Source organism: Sinocyclocheilus grahami, unplaced genomic scaffold (genome assembly GCF_001515645.1).
Source record: "Sinocyclocheilus grahami isolate Dianchi unplaced genomic scaffold, SAMN03320097.WGS_v1.1 scaffold97.1, whole genome shotgun sequence".
NCBI lineage: Eukaryota > Metazoa > Chordata > Actinopteri > Cypriniformes > Cyprinidae > Sinocyclocheilus > Sinocyclocheilus grahami.
The window spans coordinates 1167899-1184358 of record NW_015505276.1 but is presented as its reverse complement, the minus strand read 5'-3'; the positions used below and the strand labels follow the sequence as shown (position 1 = coordinate 1184358).

At 36.4% G+C, this 16460-nt stretch overlaps 1 protein-coding gene across 2 annotated transcripts; it reads left to right on the top strand.

The window, feature by feature from the left end:
• Positions 1-1063: 1063 nt before the first annotated feature.
• LOC107588008 (uncharacterized) lies at positions 1064-13968 on the top strand. 2 transcript variants are annotated; one of them, XM_016275992.1, is made up of 11 exons: positions 1064-1284; positions 1592-1715; positions 4297-4472; positions 4764-4946; positions 5030-5144; positions 5234-5394; positions 5948-6106; positions 9285-9417; positions 9514-9824; positions 9930-9968; positions 13234-13968. In XM_016275992.1, exons 1-11 carry the CDS (start codon positions 1237-1239, stop codon positions 13636-13638), a joined length of 1854 nt encoding a protein of 617 aa, XP_016131478.1. In that variant the 5' UTR covers positions 1064-1236; the 3' UTR covers positions 13639-13968. The 2 variants fall into 2 exon arrangements, with proteins under 2 accessions (XP_016131478.1, XP_016131477.1); XM_016275991.1 differs by lacking the exons at positions 1064-1284; positions 1592-1715 and having other exon boundaries at positions 4308-4472; positions 9339-9417.
• The last annotated feature ends 2492 nt before the right edge of the window (positions 13969-16460 follow it).

The window sequence follows — 16460 nt, the reverse complement described above, 5'->3', positions numbered from 1 at the left end:
GTTGTTGTTTTTTTTTAAAGAAATTAATTATTTTATTCAGCAAGGATGCATTAAATTGATTAAAAGTGACCGTATGACATTTATAATGTTACAAATACATTTATAATGTTCTATTTCAAATGCTGTCAAAAAATCTATACATTTTGATCCTGAAAAAAGGTATCACAGTTTCTACAAAAATATTAATTAGCACAATTGTTTTCAACATTGATAATAACGTTTCTAGAGCAGCAAATCTGCATATCAGAATGATTTCTGAAGGATCATGTGACACTGAAGACTGAAGTAATGATGCTGAAAATTCATCTTTGCATCACAGGAATAAATTACATGCTAAAATATATTCAAATAGAAAACACTTATTTTAAATTGTAATAATATTTCACAATATGACTGTTTTGTATTTTTGATCAAATAAATGCTGTCCTGGCTTAAGACATTAAAAAAATCTTAATGGTTGTCTAAATATGTGTACCTCTGGGTTCCCATTATGGCATTTAAAAAAAAAATGTATGTAATCAGTTTTGTATATTTAACATTTTTGAATGTTTATTGTTTAAAACTGTACCTAGACAAGTTGTATAAAAGGGTTGAAAATAAATGCAAACAGCTCATACTGTTTAGTATAGTACATGTATACTTGTATACATGTAGGCTATAGTATGCTTTCTGAGGTTAACAAATCATATTTTTGTTGAAAATTAAGCACTTAATTTCACAGTTTTTCTCAAGTTCCAGGTCTGTAGCTACTATTTGCAACTGCACTTCCTGTAACTCAACTCTTGATTGAAATGTCACTCTTCCTGTACATCACGTTCATAACATTTAAGCCCATTGTCTGCTGGTTTTCAGAAATCTATTAATCGGTTCCATAGAGTTATTAACCTAAACACAAACTGATGGTGTCAGCAGGTCTCTGTGCTGAGAGATATGAATGTCACTGCTCAAATAATTGTCATCTCCCCTGATAAAAGATCCCGGCTGTATGATAGAGAGGATTAACTGGTTTTATCTGGGATTAAAGACGGCCCCCGTCTAGGTTTCCTAATGGGTGTGGGTTATATTCAAAGCTTAAGACCTTTTAAAAGCTCTCCATCCGTCGCTTCAGTCGAGAGAGAAGCTCGCTCACAAGTTTGTACACGAGTACGTTACTCAACCGCAGCATGACTGAAGTGTTAATACTCGTTTTGAGGAAGTATGCACTGATATTTGTATTTTAATAAGAAGAAAATCCAGATGAAGATTGTAGAATTGAAGATGACGTCTGTGGCGGACAAAATGGAGGTATTTTATACTTTTATTTTACATTTTAGGTTTAATTTCAAATAGTTTATTATTAGTTTCGTCGTATGAATCATTATGTAGGTTTACGCTACAAAACCAGCATATGCTGGTTTTGGAACTGGAATGCTGGTTTGAGCTGGTTTATGCTGGTCCTTAGGTCAGACCAGTTTAGGACCAGCACGTGACCAGCTAAGGACCATCTTAAACCAGCTCAAACCAACATCCCAGCTTCAAAACATACCTAACCAGCATATGCTGTTTTTCCAACAGTCTGTTAAAAGTGAATCAAATGTGTTTGTCTTGACAGCAAGTGTCAGTCGAGCAGGACGAGTTGTTTTCCCTGGTTAGTAAAGCTCAGCGTGGAAGAATAGATGAACAGCGCTGTTCCTTGGGTCCAACAACACGCCAACAAACTCATGCCTACAGCCCAGGTCAGATACTGTGATTAAGATATGAATTCATTTACTTTCACCCTAATCTTTTAACCCTTTAACTGTCACTCACATTTTTGAACATAGACGTGAAAGTGCACGGACCAAACTTACATTTTTACTTAAATTTCATGAAGGAAAACATTTTGTAACATGATATTGATGTACCATTTTCATGGTAATGCAATGTTTGATTTTAAAATGGGTTTCAAAGGATGAATTTTGAGATTGAAAGTTTTCAATTGATATGGCATTTCTGATGATTTCTAAAGTGTGATAGAGAAAAAGGCAACGAAGAAGACTTTTTTTGACAAAGGTCAGAACTCCTGTTATGATGTAGATTTCTGAGGTGCATAAATTAATCTATTACCTTTCCTACATCATTCTTTACAAAAACATTGGTAAAATATCTATTTAGGAGTCTTAGACTTTTCCAACGATATAAAGTTTGTCATGATTAGATTAGGATTTAATTGTAATATAGTGAAGTAAACGTAGGCGTCCCACAGAGGGGACGGGTGACAGTTAAAGGGTTAAACGACACTCTTTATTAGTGAAAAAAAGTAGCTAGCTACACATCTGATCAAAGACGATTGTTTTTTATTACGTTTTCTAAAATATTATATTTCAATATACAAATGAGGTATTTTCTAATTAAATATGCACTTATTTACATACATTTGCAGAACAGGAATCTGAACATTGGATAAAGCCAGGTTCATTTTTTTTGTTTCATTTTGTTCATATATTAGAGTAAAAGGTTTTTACAGAGGGGATTTTTGGATTTATCACTTAATAAATCAGGAAAAACAAAACATGTTTTTAGGAATAAAATGTTATATAAATCAGATACATGAATGATATATGAACAAACCCCTCTGTAAAAACCTTTAGAATATATATACAGGAATAAAGCTATACAGTAAGTGCTGCTGAAGTGGAGATTTCTGGCTCAGTGCAGGAGAAGAATCATTTTTAATTTTAAATACATGTGTTGTAATTGAAATCTACAAATGCAAATGAGTAAAGTGTAATGTGACAAATGTGCATTTTGGATGTTTTCATTTACATTTACATTTAGCAGACGCTTTTATCCAAAGCGACTTACAAATGAGGACAATAAAAGCAGTCAAAACTAGAAGTTTTCCTTCCACTAGTCTGAAAGAAGACAAGTTGTGATAGCGAAATGGTCCAAAATCTCAGCATTTACCAGTGCATGAATAAACAATTTGATATCTTGCCTTAAAAGTATTTTCTCTGCATGTTCTGCACCAGATCCAGATGATTTTTTCCAGTTCCTGGTCAATAGTCAAAGTCAACGATTAGACGACCAACGGGTGACACTGAACTCATTGCCAGGGATGGAGGCGTTCACCATCAAAGATCCAAAAGATGGAGAAAGTGCACGGACCAAACTTACATTTTTACTTAAATTTCATGAAGGAAAACATTTTGTAACATGATATTGATGTACCATTTTCATGGTAATGCAATGTTTGATTTTAAAATGGGTTTCAAAGGATGAATTTTGAGATTGAAAGTTTTCAATTGATATGGCATTTCTGATGATTTCTAAAGTGTGATAGAGAAAAAGGCAACGAAGAAGACTTTTTTTGACAAAGGTCAGAACTCCTGTTATGATGTAGATTTCTGAGGTGCATAAATTAATCTATTACCTTTCCTACATCATTCTTTACAAAAACATTGGTAAAATATCTATTTAGGAGTCTTAGACTTTTCCAACGATATAAAGTTTGTCATGATTAGATTAGGATTTAATTGTAATATAGTGAAGTAAACGTAGGCGTCCCACAGAGGGGACGGGTGACAGTTAAAGGGTTAAACGACACTCTTTATTAGTGAAAAAAAGTAGCTAGCTACACATCTGATCAAAGACGATTGTTTTTTATTACGTTTTCTAAAATATTATATTTCAATATACAAATGAGGTATTTTCTAATTAAATATGCACTTATTTACATACATTTGCAGAACAGGAATCTGAACATTGGATAAAGCCAGGTTCATTTTTTTTGTTTCATTTTGTTCATATATTAGAGTAAAAGGTTTTTACAGAGGGGATTTTTGGATTTATCACTTAATAAATCAGGAAAAACAAAACATGTTTTTAGGAATAAAATGTTATATAAATCAGATACATGAATGATATATGAACAAACCCCTCTGTAAAAACCTTTAGAATATATATACAGGAATAAAGCTATACAGTAAGTGCTGCTGAAGTGGAGATTTCTGGCTCAGTGCAGGAGAAGAATCATTTTTAATTTTAAATACATGTGTTGTAATTGAAATCTACAAATGCAAATGAGTAAAGTGTAATGTGACAAATGTGCATTTTGGATGTTTTCATTTACATTTACATTTAGCAGACGCTTTTATCCAAAGCGACTTACAAATGAGGACAATAAAAGCAGTCAAAACTAGAAGTTTTCCTTCCACTAGTCTGAAAGAAGACAAGTTGTGATAGCGAAATGGTCCAAAATCTCAGCATTTACCAGTGCATGAATAAACAATTTGATATCTTGCCTTAAAAGTATTTTCTCTGCATGTTCTGCACCAGATCCAGATGATTTTTTCCAGTTCCTGGTCAATAGTCAAAGTCAACGATTAGACGACCAACGGGTGACACTGAACTCATTGCCAGGGATGGAGGCGTTCACCATCAAAGATCCAAAAGATGGAAATGTACTGAAGACAAACTTTGATCAGATTTGCAGCATGGTCAGCAAAGCTCATGTGAGTTTTCCAAGCAATATATAACACATGCTGCGAAAACATGCTTTTTCAATGTTCTAGGTTATTATTTCAAGGTTATACTTTTTTTTTTTTTTTTTTTTACAAGAAAATGCTACTTTCTATTTGAAAATGTCCTGTTTAATTCAGTCTTACTTTAATTTCTTTGTAATTATTAGTGAAATTTACTAGCAATTTCTGAGTGAAAATCGATCCTAGCTTTTCTTTTCTTTTTTTTATCAGTGTATATCTATAAGAAAGGTTTGAGAATGAACTTTTTGACCTGTCATGTAGAGTTTCAAGAAGCGCAACCCTCCCAAAATGAGCCTGACCCCCGGGGCCCAGGACTTTACGAGAAGATCAAGCTACAGTCCTCAAACTACTGCTGATACAGACACTTATAACACTCTCACAACCAGATCAGCCTCATTCAACCCTCTACCAGACAAGGACAGAATGGACTATGAAAGTTTTCAAGTGAGTATGAATGTTATAGTAGCCATATTTTTCTCAAAACTAACAAGTATAAAAGCCTGTTATTCTTGTTCTAAATCCATCAGCGTGAGCAGGACCAGCTGTTGTGTCTAGTTAGTCAAGCACAAAGTGGACGGATGGATGAACAACGCTGTTCAATTAACCCTTTATCACCTGGACATATGGATAACAGCCAGTCAGGTAAGTCTGTCATGTGTAATAATTGATCAAATAGCTACAAAGAGCAAATCAATCAGTGCAGTTTCTGTTCCTCTACATCCTTCAAACAGATCAAGATGCCGAGACGTTTTTTAAACTCATTGCTAGCACCCAAAATCGGCGGTTCGATGACCAGCGGGCGACGCTAAACCAGCTGCCAGAGATAAAATCGCCTCATGGTATGACTGCTCAGGATTCAGATCAGCTCTTCAGCATGGTCTCCAGAATGCAGGCGAGTAAAATGTTGAGATGTCACCTTCATCATTTAAAGGCATTATACGCTACTGTTCACACGTTTTGGGGTCAGTAAGTAATTTTTTAAAAAGAGAAATTAATACTTTTATTCAGCAAGTATGTATTATATATTGATCAAAAGTGAGAGTAAAGACATTTATAATGTTATAGAAGATTTCTATTTCAAAATAATGCTGTTATTTTGAATTATTCATCTGAAAGAATCCTAAAAAGTGTAACCTGGTTTCTACAAAAAATTGCAGTATGTTTTATAAAACATTGAACTCTTCTATTTTAAAAAAAAAAACTAAACAAGGAAAATGTGATGAATGATACATCTGCGAGACTATGCACAGCTTTAACAAGGGCAAGAGGCCAAATATAGGCCAGCAAATAAAGGGGCTTATTTTAAGATGTTAATCAACATTTACTAGCGCTCCCCTGTTTCCATAATTGGTACATGCCCAGAAACAGAAACCTGGCTAGACTGTCATTAATTTAAAAGCACTCTGTGATAACGATGCACTCTTGTATTATTTTCTCTTCGGCAGGGCTCTCGGATAGATGATCAGCGCTGCTCTGCTCCCAAAATCCAGCTGGGGTCTCCTGCCCCCCCAAAGAAGTCTCATTCTCAACCCGTATCCCTGTCTGGGTCAGGCTCACCCACTAAATCATCCCAGAGATCGGGATCATTCAGCCCTGCCTCTGAGGTGAGCAGCCACACTGCACAAATCAATCCAGACAGCATCCAACTGAAGCACAGGCAGGTTATAAACATTATTCATAGCATAATCGTACCACTGAACGTGACAAAGATACTACAGAAATTGTATATATTTAACATTTTATATATTTTAAAATACCAGTCAGTTGAACAATTACGATTTTTTAAATGTTTTTGAAAAAAGTCGCTTATGCAAACCAAGGTTGAATTTATAGTAAGTAAAAACAGTAATATTGTGAAATAATACTATAATTTAAAATGAACTGTTTTTTATTTAAATATATTTTAAAATGCAATTTATTTCTGTGATGGTAAAATTTAATTTTCAGCAGCCATTACTCCATCTGATATACATTCAGAACAATTTCTTAAGAATCTTGTGACACTGAAGTCTGCCATAATGGTTGCTGAAAATTCAGCAATTAATTACAAAACAACAACAAAAACAACCCCAATATCAAAAATATAAACTTATGACTAGTACTGTATATATTTAAATTAAAATATATTTTTTGTTCTAGTTAGTAACACAACAAATTATTTGCCTTTATAATAACCTGTAGCTCAACATTTAGTGGGAACAATACACTCATATATAAGTGGAATTCACAATTTTAAAGGGGTCATATGATGCGATTTCAAGTTTTCCTTTCTCTTTGGAGTGTTACAAGCTGATTGTGCATAGATAAGATTCCTGAAGTTGCAAAGACTAAAGTCTCAGAACCAAAGAGATATTCTTTATCAAAATTAAGACTCTGCCACGCCCCCCTAAAACGGCTCGTTCTAACACGCCCCCACATATCTACCTCACTATGTGGAAATATTTGCATAATGCCGCCCAAATGTGCACGCAAAGAAAGAAGGCGTGGTTTCAGTAACCGCAGTTAGTGTTGAAGCAGCATGTCAGGGAGACACTGTGTGTTTCTAGGCGAAAGCAAAAGCACTTTATTTGGCCTTCCAGAAAGTAGATGCATTTAGGAATCTCGTGAACCTAGGAGAGGAGGTAACTTTGCTGTTCTGACTTCGCTATGACAATCTGGCGCTTCTGAATCAGCTACTGTTTTGTTATTAGTTTAAGTATTTGCTATTGACCGTTCAAAATGCGGAGTTTTGCCCATCGTGTGTGTGTGTGTGCGAGAGAGAGAGAGAGCGAGAGAGAGAAAGCGCGAGAGATAGCGAGAGAGAGAGCGAGAGAGAGAAAGCGCGAGAGATAGCGAGAGACAGAACGAGAGAGAGAGAGAGAGAGAGAGAGATAGAGAGCGAGACACATCACAGTGGAGTCAGATGTCTTAACCGTGGCTTGTGTACTGCAAACACATACCAGCTTCATCACTGTCTGTCACGCGACTCTGTTCCCCTTTCAGGCTCTGTCTTTACATTTATTTTGAAAGATGAAGCTCGCGATTATGGTAAGGGGCGTTACATTTCTGACGAGTGCTTGCGGTGTTCGGCCAATCACAATGCACTGGGTCAGCTGGCCAATCAGAGCAGACTGCACTTGTCAAAGGAGGGACTTTGTAGAAAACGAAGTGTTTGAGAGAGGCGGGGCATAGAGGACCTACAATAATGTACAGTATTTGAACAATTTATAAAAAAAGCATGAAATGGAAACATTTATGTTAAAATTTTGCAAGGTCTCTTTTAAAAAAAATAAAAAAAAATAAAACATGTTAAAGGGGTCATATGATGCTGCTAAAAAGAACATTATTTTGTGTATTTGGTGTAATGAAATGTGTTTATGCGGTTTAAGGTTCAAAAACACATTATTTTCCACATACTGTAGATTATTGTTTCTCCTCTCTGAAACACATCGACTTTTACAAAGCTCATCGGTCTGAAAAAGCAAGGTGTCCTGTGGCCAGCTATCCAGTGCATTGTGATTGGCCGAATACCTCAAGCGTGTGACGGAAATGTTACGCCCCTCACCATATTGTGATGCCCTGTCCGGCCGGAGCGATGATTCAAAAACATGAAAACCCATTATAAACGAGGCATTTGTTGCATCCAGTGGGGACATAATTACAGATTATAATGACTTATACTGTCTTTTTACGCGTTGCGTTGCATCGCGCCACGTAAACATAAAACCATGTCTGCATTTGTGATCGGAGAAATGACAAACAACAAGCGCTACTCTACACTGCCCAAAAAAATTGCTTTAAATATATAAAATATAAAAACTCTTTAAATATAAAAAACGTACTTACAGTCTGTGAGTCAGAACAGCCGGTATTGTAGTCTACTCTACCAGGATCAGGAAACGTCCTCCATAAAATGTGCTGCACACATCTGAATATTTGGGTTGAACTGTTCTGGAACAGTGTTGTAAATACAACTTAACCACTGATTTCTAGTCGTGTCCATTTTTGGAAGACCAAACAAAGTAGTTTCACTTCCACAACGAAACAGCGTCACACACGGCGGCCTTGAGTGAGTGGAGGCCGGGGGCTAGCGTGAGGAACGGCCGGCGGGCTGAGTGAGCAGAGGCGGGTGGGTTTGAGAACGGTGCGGCCGGCGATTTCGACGAAGGAGCGTCCGGAAGGACATGTGACGACTCTGGGCTGGAATCCGCTTCGTCCACGGTGAAAGCCGATCCGGCGATCCACAGCGCAAAGTTGTAGTATTTCCTCAGCGACCAGCACGGATCAGCTCCAGGCATGACGAAGCAGATATCGTTCTCTTTTGGAAGACCAAAGAAAGTAGTTTCGCTTTCACAACGAAGCACACAGCGTCTTTACGACATGGCGGCGGCAACAACAAAACTACAGCAAGAATAAAATTTAGGCCTTCTTTCTTTGCGTGAACATTTGGGCGGCGTTATGCAAATCTTCCCACATAGTGACGTAGATATGTGGGGGTGTGTTAGAACGAGCCGTTTTAGGTAGGCGTGGTTGACTCTTAACTTTGATAAAGAATATCTCTTTGGATTTGAGACTTTAGTCTTCGCAACTTCACAGATCTTCTTTATGCACCAAGAGCTTGTAACACTCCAAAGAGAAAGGAAAAATTGAAATCGCATCATATGACCCCTTTAAGTCTGTGTCATGCTGTCCGTTAACACAGGCAGTTTTTATATGGTATCCAAACTATGTTCCTGTGAAGGTAGAATGCTGCTGAACATCAAATACAACTGAAATGTACATTGTTTTCTTTCTCTGTATCAGGTACAAAATTGTATTGATCAGGACCAGCTTTTTTCCCTGGTGGGGAAAACACAGCAACGGAGAATGGATGACCAGCGGTGCTCATTTGAACCCTTTAAAAAGACTTCCTCCTCTCCAAACGCTACTCAAACAGGTAACCAAGTCTGCTTATTATGAATGACCTGCTCATTATAAAAAATGCATCGCTGCAATCCTAATGTCTCACACTGTACCGGCTTGTTCCATGCAGCAGAAGATCCTGAGCAGTTTTTCAAACTGGTGTCCAACTTTCAGAGCGGACGACTGGATGACCAGCGCGTGACACTCGGCGCATTGCCAGGCATCCAGAACTCCAGCACTGGAACTAAGAGAGAGAACAATAAAACATTAGCCCCTAAAATCACCCTGACCCCCGCATCACCTGCTGCGCCAAAAAAAGTTTGTTCCAGACCTTCCTCTCCCACTCTGAGCGTCAGTGAACCAGACACAGCTGTCAGGCCTCCCCACAGATCGGCCTCATTTTCCCCCGAGAGATTACTGCATGATGACCTGTCTGCGCAGGTGAGGGATTTTGTTTGGCATGTACTGCATCTATTTTTGCTTTTCATCTCTAAAAATTCAAATTAAGTTGTTGATATTAATTGGAAGCACACTTTTGCTTTACAGATATCGTTTCAAATTTCCATGTGCTTCCCTCCACATCAGGTAGGTACTGTAGATGACCACAAAAAACTGTTTACAGAATGAAAGTCATTATAATTTCCATACTTCTGCACAGGGCCGTGCACAGACCTTTTGAGGGGCATGTGCTGAAACTGAAAAAGCCCCCCCCCCCCTATATATATAGGGTTTCTTAGGTCTATAGGTCTACATGTTAAACACTATTATAATGACATATGATATGGCTTTTAAAGACTGCTTAATTTCTAAATCTCAAAGGTGGAAGTCAGGAATAATAGACTTGGCCTGGAAAAAGGACATGGTATGATAGCTTGGCATTACACAGTGCAAAGGATATCTGGCCTTCTAGATGTAAAGTAGGCTATAACAATGGGACTTCTGGGTAGTTGTCATTATTATTTGTAGGGTCCTGTGTTTGTGAATTGCTCTTGTGTACTCACTCTTTTTTTAATTGTATTATATATATATATATATACACACATATACATACATACATACAGGTGGTGTTCTGAAATGAGGAGGCAAAGTCCTCTTTTTTTTACTTTTTAATGTTATATTTTGTAACATTGGTTTGTTTTATTTTTGTACTACTAATTTTTTCTTATTCAATATTTTGAAGATATATATATAGTGGGTACGGAAAGTATTCAGACCCCCTTAAATTTTTCACTCTTTGTTATATTGCAGCCATTTGCTAAAATCATTTAAGTTAATTTTTTTTCCTCATTAATGTACACACAGCACCCCATGTTGACAGAAAAACACAGATAACAAAGAGTGAAAACTTTAAGGGGGTCTGAATACTTTCTGTACCCACTGTATATGTACAGTATATACACAATATAATTTTTCTCTGCTTTGCACACATAAAGTTCAATAAAATTACATTTGAAGAAAAAGATTTTTTAGCTATGTAATATATAAAATGTATTACATTATGCATGATAAAATAAAAGTTTAAAAAAAATTAGCTAGCTAGAATACATGCATATTAACAGCGTAAACATGAATTAGCCATGCGACCATATAATATGATTAAATGTTAATAAATTAAGTGTATCAGCAATCATACATTTTTTAGAAATATATTTTACCTAGGTGACGAGGATCACTCAGTCGCTTTGTGTCAAACTCAAATGCAGTTACGGGGTTTTTGACCAGTGAATGTGTGCAAATGTGCATTTTGTCCGTCGTTAAGGTGTTTGTTGTAGCTATATGGGCGCGGCGCTCAGTTTCAAATACATAAATTATGAGCCTTTATAGACATAGTGTTTCTTGCGTAAAGAAAACGCTGTACTTATTCAAACAAGATCTTTATTTACTCTTGCAGACCTAGTTCAGCTGCTGTGGAACTTCAGTTCATTCAGTCAAGATAGAGGGGGTGGAATTATGAGGTTTACTGACAGTTTGAGAGGATCAAACAAGATTTAGTCACAAGCTCTTTTTAATACCTTTCATTAGCTAAATATTTGTAAAGCAGACAGACAGAGGTAAAGGGTGACCAATATCATTGATTTATTGATGGAAAAAAAACAAAAAACACCATCACCAAAAAGAGGGCACTTCGGAGTGTAAGGGCATAAAGGGCATGTGCTCTGCACAGGTTGAGCCCTACCTGTGCACGTGCCTGCTTCCACACTTCTGAAGTCACAAAATGGCTTTTTGTGAAAAACAGACCAAAGTACGCCACAATGTTTCAGCTGTTTTTGTCAGTATTATAAAATGTAATGGGACAATTGAAAGCTTTCAAACTCCAAAAAGGACTGAAAAAAGTTTGAGATGACATGAGGGTCAGTTTTCATTTCTGGGTGAATTATCCTAATGAGTTCCACTCACTCACTCAATGATCTAGTTTAACAACGTTTCTGAATGAACAGCTCACTGGATGGGAAGACTCATTTAATGATGCAAATCATGGTCTGATCCTCACACATGGCTTCAAAAGGCTTGAATATAGTGCAAGAGATGCATAGACAATTTTATGAGTTTTTTTTGTCATATTCATAGTGTAACAGTGTGGTCAATATGAACTTTTATAGAACACTATGAATTTTTCTATTTGTATAGAAAAGACTTAATAAAAGTTTTTGTTTATATAATATATGTGTGTGTACTATGTATATCTATTATGTATATATTAATACACACACATGCATGTATATATTTAAGAATATGTTTATATATTAAATATATTTATATATAATATAAATTATATGAATATAAAAATATACATGTAAATACATGAGCAATATCACGTTTATACAACAGTTCGACGGAACATGTGTGTAATTAAACAAGAAACAACGGAGTGCCTAATAAAACCCTCTTTTGTGTGGAACTAAAATTCCGCCACGGATTCAAAGCTCAAGTTGACAGTTAAACATGCGACACTTTTAGAATTGGTTTCAAGGGCATGTGCTGCTTCAGTTAGGTTATTAGTGAGAAATAATGAACTTATAAGAGAGAAACAAGACGTGCATCCAAATTAAATAGAGAGAGACCGCGAAGCTAGACGTTTCTTCTTATATTAACTAACGTACTCTGATTAGCTCAGTGAATAATAAAAAAAAAAACATAGACCCGGCTAGAACAAGCGGAGTGATACAAAATTGTGAAAGGGCATTCCTGTAGCAATTCCAATACAATATCTCACGGTTCTCAACCAATCAGATTTGAGAACCAGCACGAACTGTTGTATAAATGTAAATATTTTCAAAATATATACTGTATGTGTGTGTATTTATATATGCATAATAAATATACACAGTACACACGCATATATTATGTAAACAAAAACGTTTATTATGGATGCGATTAATCGTGATTAATCGTTTGACAGCACAAATTTTTATATAAAAACAAAATAGCTTTTTGTAGGCCACTGTTATTGCTGGAGTCTTCATGGTGTGTGTATATACAATTTTTAACAGTATTTCCCAAAAGTGCTATTGAATCTTTAAGTAAAACTTAAGTACACTTAGGTAAAAATTTTTAAACCGCTTTAAGCAAGCGATAGAAGCTGGTCAGCTCAAAGAAAACTTAAGGCACTAAAACAGTGTTTTCCTATTCCAGATTGCTACTTATTTATGCTTTAACATGTATGCCTACACAGTAAAATAAATCAGAAGTTGAGAAAATGTAAAACATGAGGCAACCAGTTTCAGGAATTTTTTTATTTTTTTTTAGTTTACTCAAACAATTCTCATGCTTTGGCCAAAAATACAAATTATTCAAGTGCATCAACAGTACAAAGTCTAAAGTGTAATGTTTATTTTTGGGTCTCTTTCAGACGCATGGACCAAATAACCAGCCATGTCCACTCCCTGAAATCTTCCTCACAATCGGACAACCGGGGGAGGCTATAGTAATTCCTCTCAGCCCTAGGCCTGGCAGACCGCTTTCTCTCAATGTGAACCCACCCGGACAGCATCACTCCAGGTCTGCGTCTCCTCACAGGTCTCCTGCCAGTCAGGGACACTCGAGACCCTCTTCTCCACACCCAGGAGACATGGCTAGTCCAATGGGGACCCCATATGAGGACTACATCTCTCTGAACCAAAAAGTCCACACCACTCAGCTGCAACAGAATAACGTACGGGACAGAGCAGAGCTGAACAAGGAGGCTAAGAAAGGAAAAGGAAAGAGTAGTGGAAAGAAAGAGAAAAAAGAGGGAAGCAAAGAAAAGAGAAAATAGGATGCTTCGTATGTTCATATATTCTGGTTTCACATCATCTGGATGAATGTCAGTATTACAAATAAGCTAAACTTGTTGATTTGTAGAAAAAAAAGCTATTTGCATTTGATGACTTAATTTGAAAAATAAAATGTTTTAATTAACATGTTAAAATAAGCTATGTTCACACTGGAAATTAACATACCGTTTAGAAATGTATTCTGTATGGTTTTATTTCATGGCTCAGGGTTTGAGTGAACTGACTGACTGAAATGTATTTTATTTGTGTGTCTGTATTAAGTGAAGGTGTAAATGTAGTTTTTTATCTGCTGTGATGGATGATCAAATAGGCGTGTGCTGTTTCTGTTGTGTTTGATAATCTCTTGTGAATTTAATAAATAATAATGTATTTGTGTGAAGCTTTATGCCTGTTTCTAAAATTTGTGTTACCTGTGCTGTTTATGTTTCGCACAAGACTGCACATATAGACTACCCTAAAACAGATTTTCAGCAGCTCTATCTCATTAACTTAAATCACAAATGCCTACTTGTAGATTTACATCAAAAGTTTTAAAATGTAAAATCTTGACTGGAACTTGATAATGACTGATAAAGCACTTATTCCCACATCTGAATAACCCGCTGTCATTCTGTCTGTCTTTCTCTTATTCTGCCCTAAAAGTAGATTACAAGCTGTTTCAGAGCAGCTGCAGCAAATCATCCTGCTTTCTCTCACTCTAAATATCTTTCAATAACCATCTAAATATCTTTACATTTACAAACAGCCCCAAATCAGAGCTCTTTATAACTTGTAAAACATTAATCCTGAGCAAATGGATTTTGAAAGTTTTAAAACACTTTGAAGACTTATAATACAGAACATTAGAAAGACACTCCAAAAAGAGTTTTTTCACATTTGTTTTTATATATTTTTATTGTTTTATTAAAATTTTTAGTATTTTGCACCAGGGTTCAGGGTTTTTATGCACCAGAGACATGGTTTGTTTTTTCTACTTTTTCCCCCCCAGCATTAGCAGTAGGTTTTTTTTCATTGCTCTGATTGTTCAGTCTGCTCTTGTTCTTTCATATCATGCTCTTCTGCGAAAGGAATTAGCATTTATGGGCTACTCCATTTGTCTTGCTTTCTCTGCACTATGGGAGAAAGCGACTCTCAATGGCCGGTTGCCGACAATATAGCCATTCATTACAGATGTGGCTATAACAGCATCATCGAGCGATGAATATGTCACAAAACCATAACCCATGCTGCGTCTTTTCTTCGTGATCACCGTTGCACTGGTGACTTCTCCAAAAGCAGAGAATAGAGAGCCCAGCTCCTCACTGCTCAAGCTGTACGGCATGTTTTGGACATAAAGACTGAAGTCTTTCTTTTGGGGAGGTTTAGAGCTGCTCTTTTGTTCTGCCTGGTGTTCCTTGTATGTCTTAAAATGGCATACGGACACTAGATAGCCATTGAGCAGCGAGCCATCCAGCTTCTCAATGACTAATTCAGCGGCCTCGAGTGTGGCGTAATAGATGAAACCATAGCCTTTCGGTTCACCGTTACTGTCACACACCACTCTGTTCGACAGGATTTCCCTGAAGCGAGAGAAAGTACTGGATAAAGCAAGGTCATTGATGTCCCTTGATAGGCCCTTAATAATTATATTACCGATTACACTTTTTCTCAGAGCGGAATCAGTTTCAGCCCACATGATAAGCTGTATATGCAAAGGGAAGCCTAGTCAAAAGTAGTTCATACACTGACAGCATCTTTTTATTAGGCTCTAAACGTTCTAAAAATTCCAATGACATAGCACCATTATGACGTCATCACCACCCAGTTTAAAATGTTAAAAATAAACAATCTAATGTTGCAGCACCAGCACACAATTGTCCCACACAGGACGTGAATTACACATTTAAACTAGTGCTGTCAAATGATTAATCGCAATTAATCACATCCAAAATAAAAGTTTTTTACATAATATATGTATGTGCTGTGTATATTTATTATGTATATATAAATACACACACACACACACACACACACATATATATTTAAGAAAATATGTTATGTTTATATATTACAAATATTTATCTGTAATATAAATAATATAGATATATACATGTAAATATTTTCAGAATATATACTGTATGTGTGTGTATTTATATATACATAATAAATATACACAGCCCACATTATGTAAACAAAAACTTTTATTTTGGATGCGATTAATTGCGATTAATCGTTTGACAGCACTATAAAACACATCTCGGCATGACATTGGGTCTTTGCGACTGATTGACAGATAAACTAGATTTTCAGTGTTGATGTTAATTGTGAGAAAAGGTATATTCAGTTTAACATCATTAAAGTGCGCAAATATCATCCAGCTGAACTAGTGTGTGTATGCACTTACTGTACATTATCTTCTTGTTCCGTCCATAATGCAGGCCCCTGAATGAGCGGGTTTTTTAAAGGGTCATATGATGCGATTTAAATTTTTCCTTTCTCTTTGGAGTGTTACAAGCTCTTGGTGCATAAAGAAGATCTGTAAAGTTGCAAAGACTAAAGTCTCAAATCCAAAGAGATATTCTTTATAAAAGTTCAGAGTCAGCCACGCCTACCTAAAACGGCTCGTTCTAACACTCCCCCACACGTCTACGTCACTGTGTGGGGAGATTTGCATAACGCCGCCCAAAAGTGCACGCAAAGAAAGAAGGCGTAACTTTTAGTCTCGCTGTAGTATTGTTGACGCTGCAGCCATGTCGTAAAGATGCTGTGTGCTTCGTTGTGAAAGCGAAACTACTTTGTTTGGCCTTCCAAAAGAGGACGATAT

What these genes read in the sequence shown, in the direction of transcription:
- LOC107588008 (XM_016275992.1), top strand. Translation starts at nt 1,237, where the DNA reads ATGAAGATTGTAGAATTGAAGATGACGTCTGTGGCGGACAAAATGGAG. An exon ending in CATTCAGCCCTGCCTCTGAG is followed by an intron (nt 6,107 to 9,284) that starts GTGAGCAGCCAC and finishes TCTCTGTATCAG; the next exon opens with GTACAAAATTGTATTGATCA. An exon ending in TGTGCTTCCCTCCACATCAG is followed by an intron (nt 9,969 to 13,233) that starts GTAGGTACTGTA and finishes GGTCTCTTTCAG; the next exon opens with ACGCATGGACCAAATAACCA.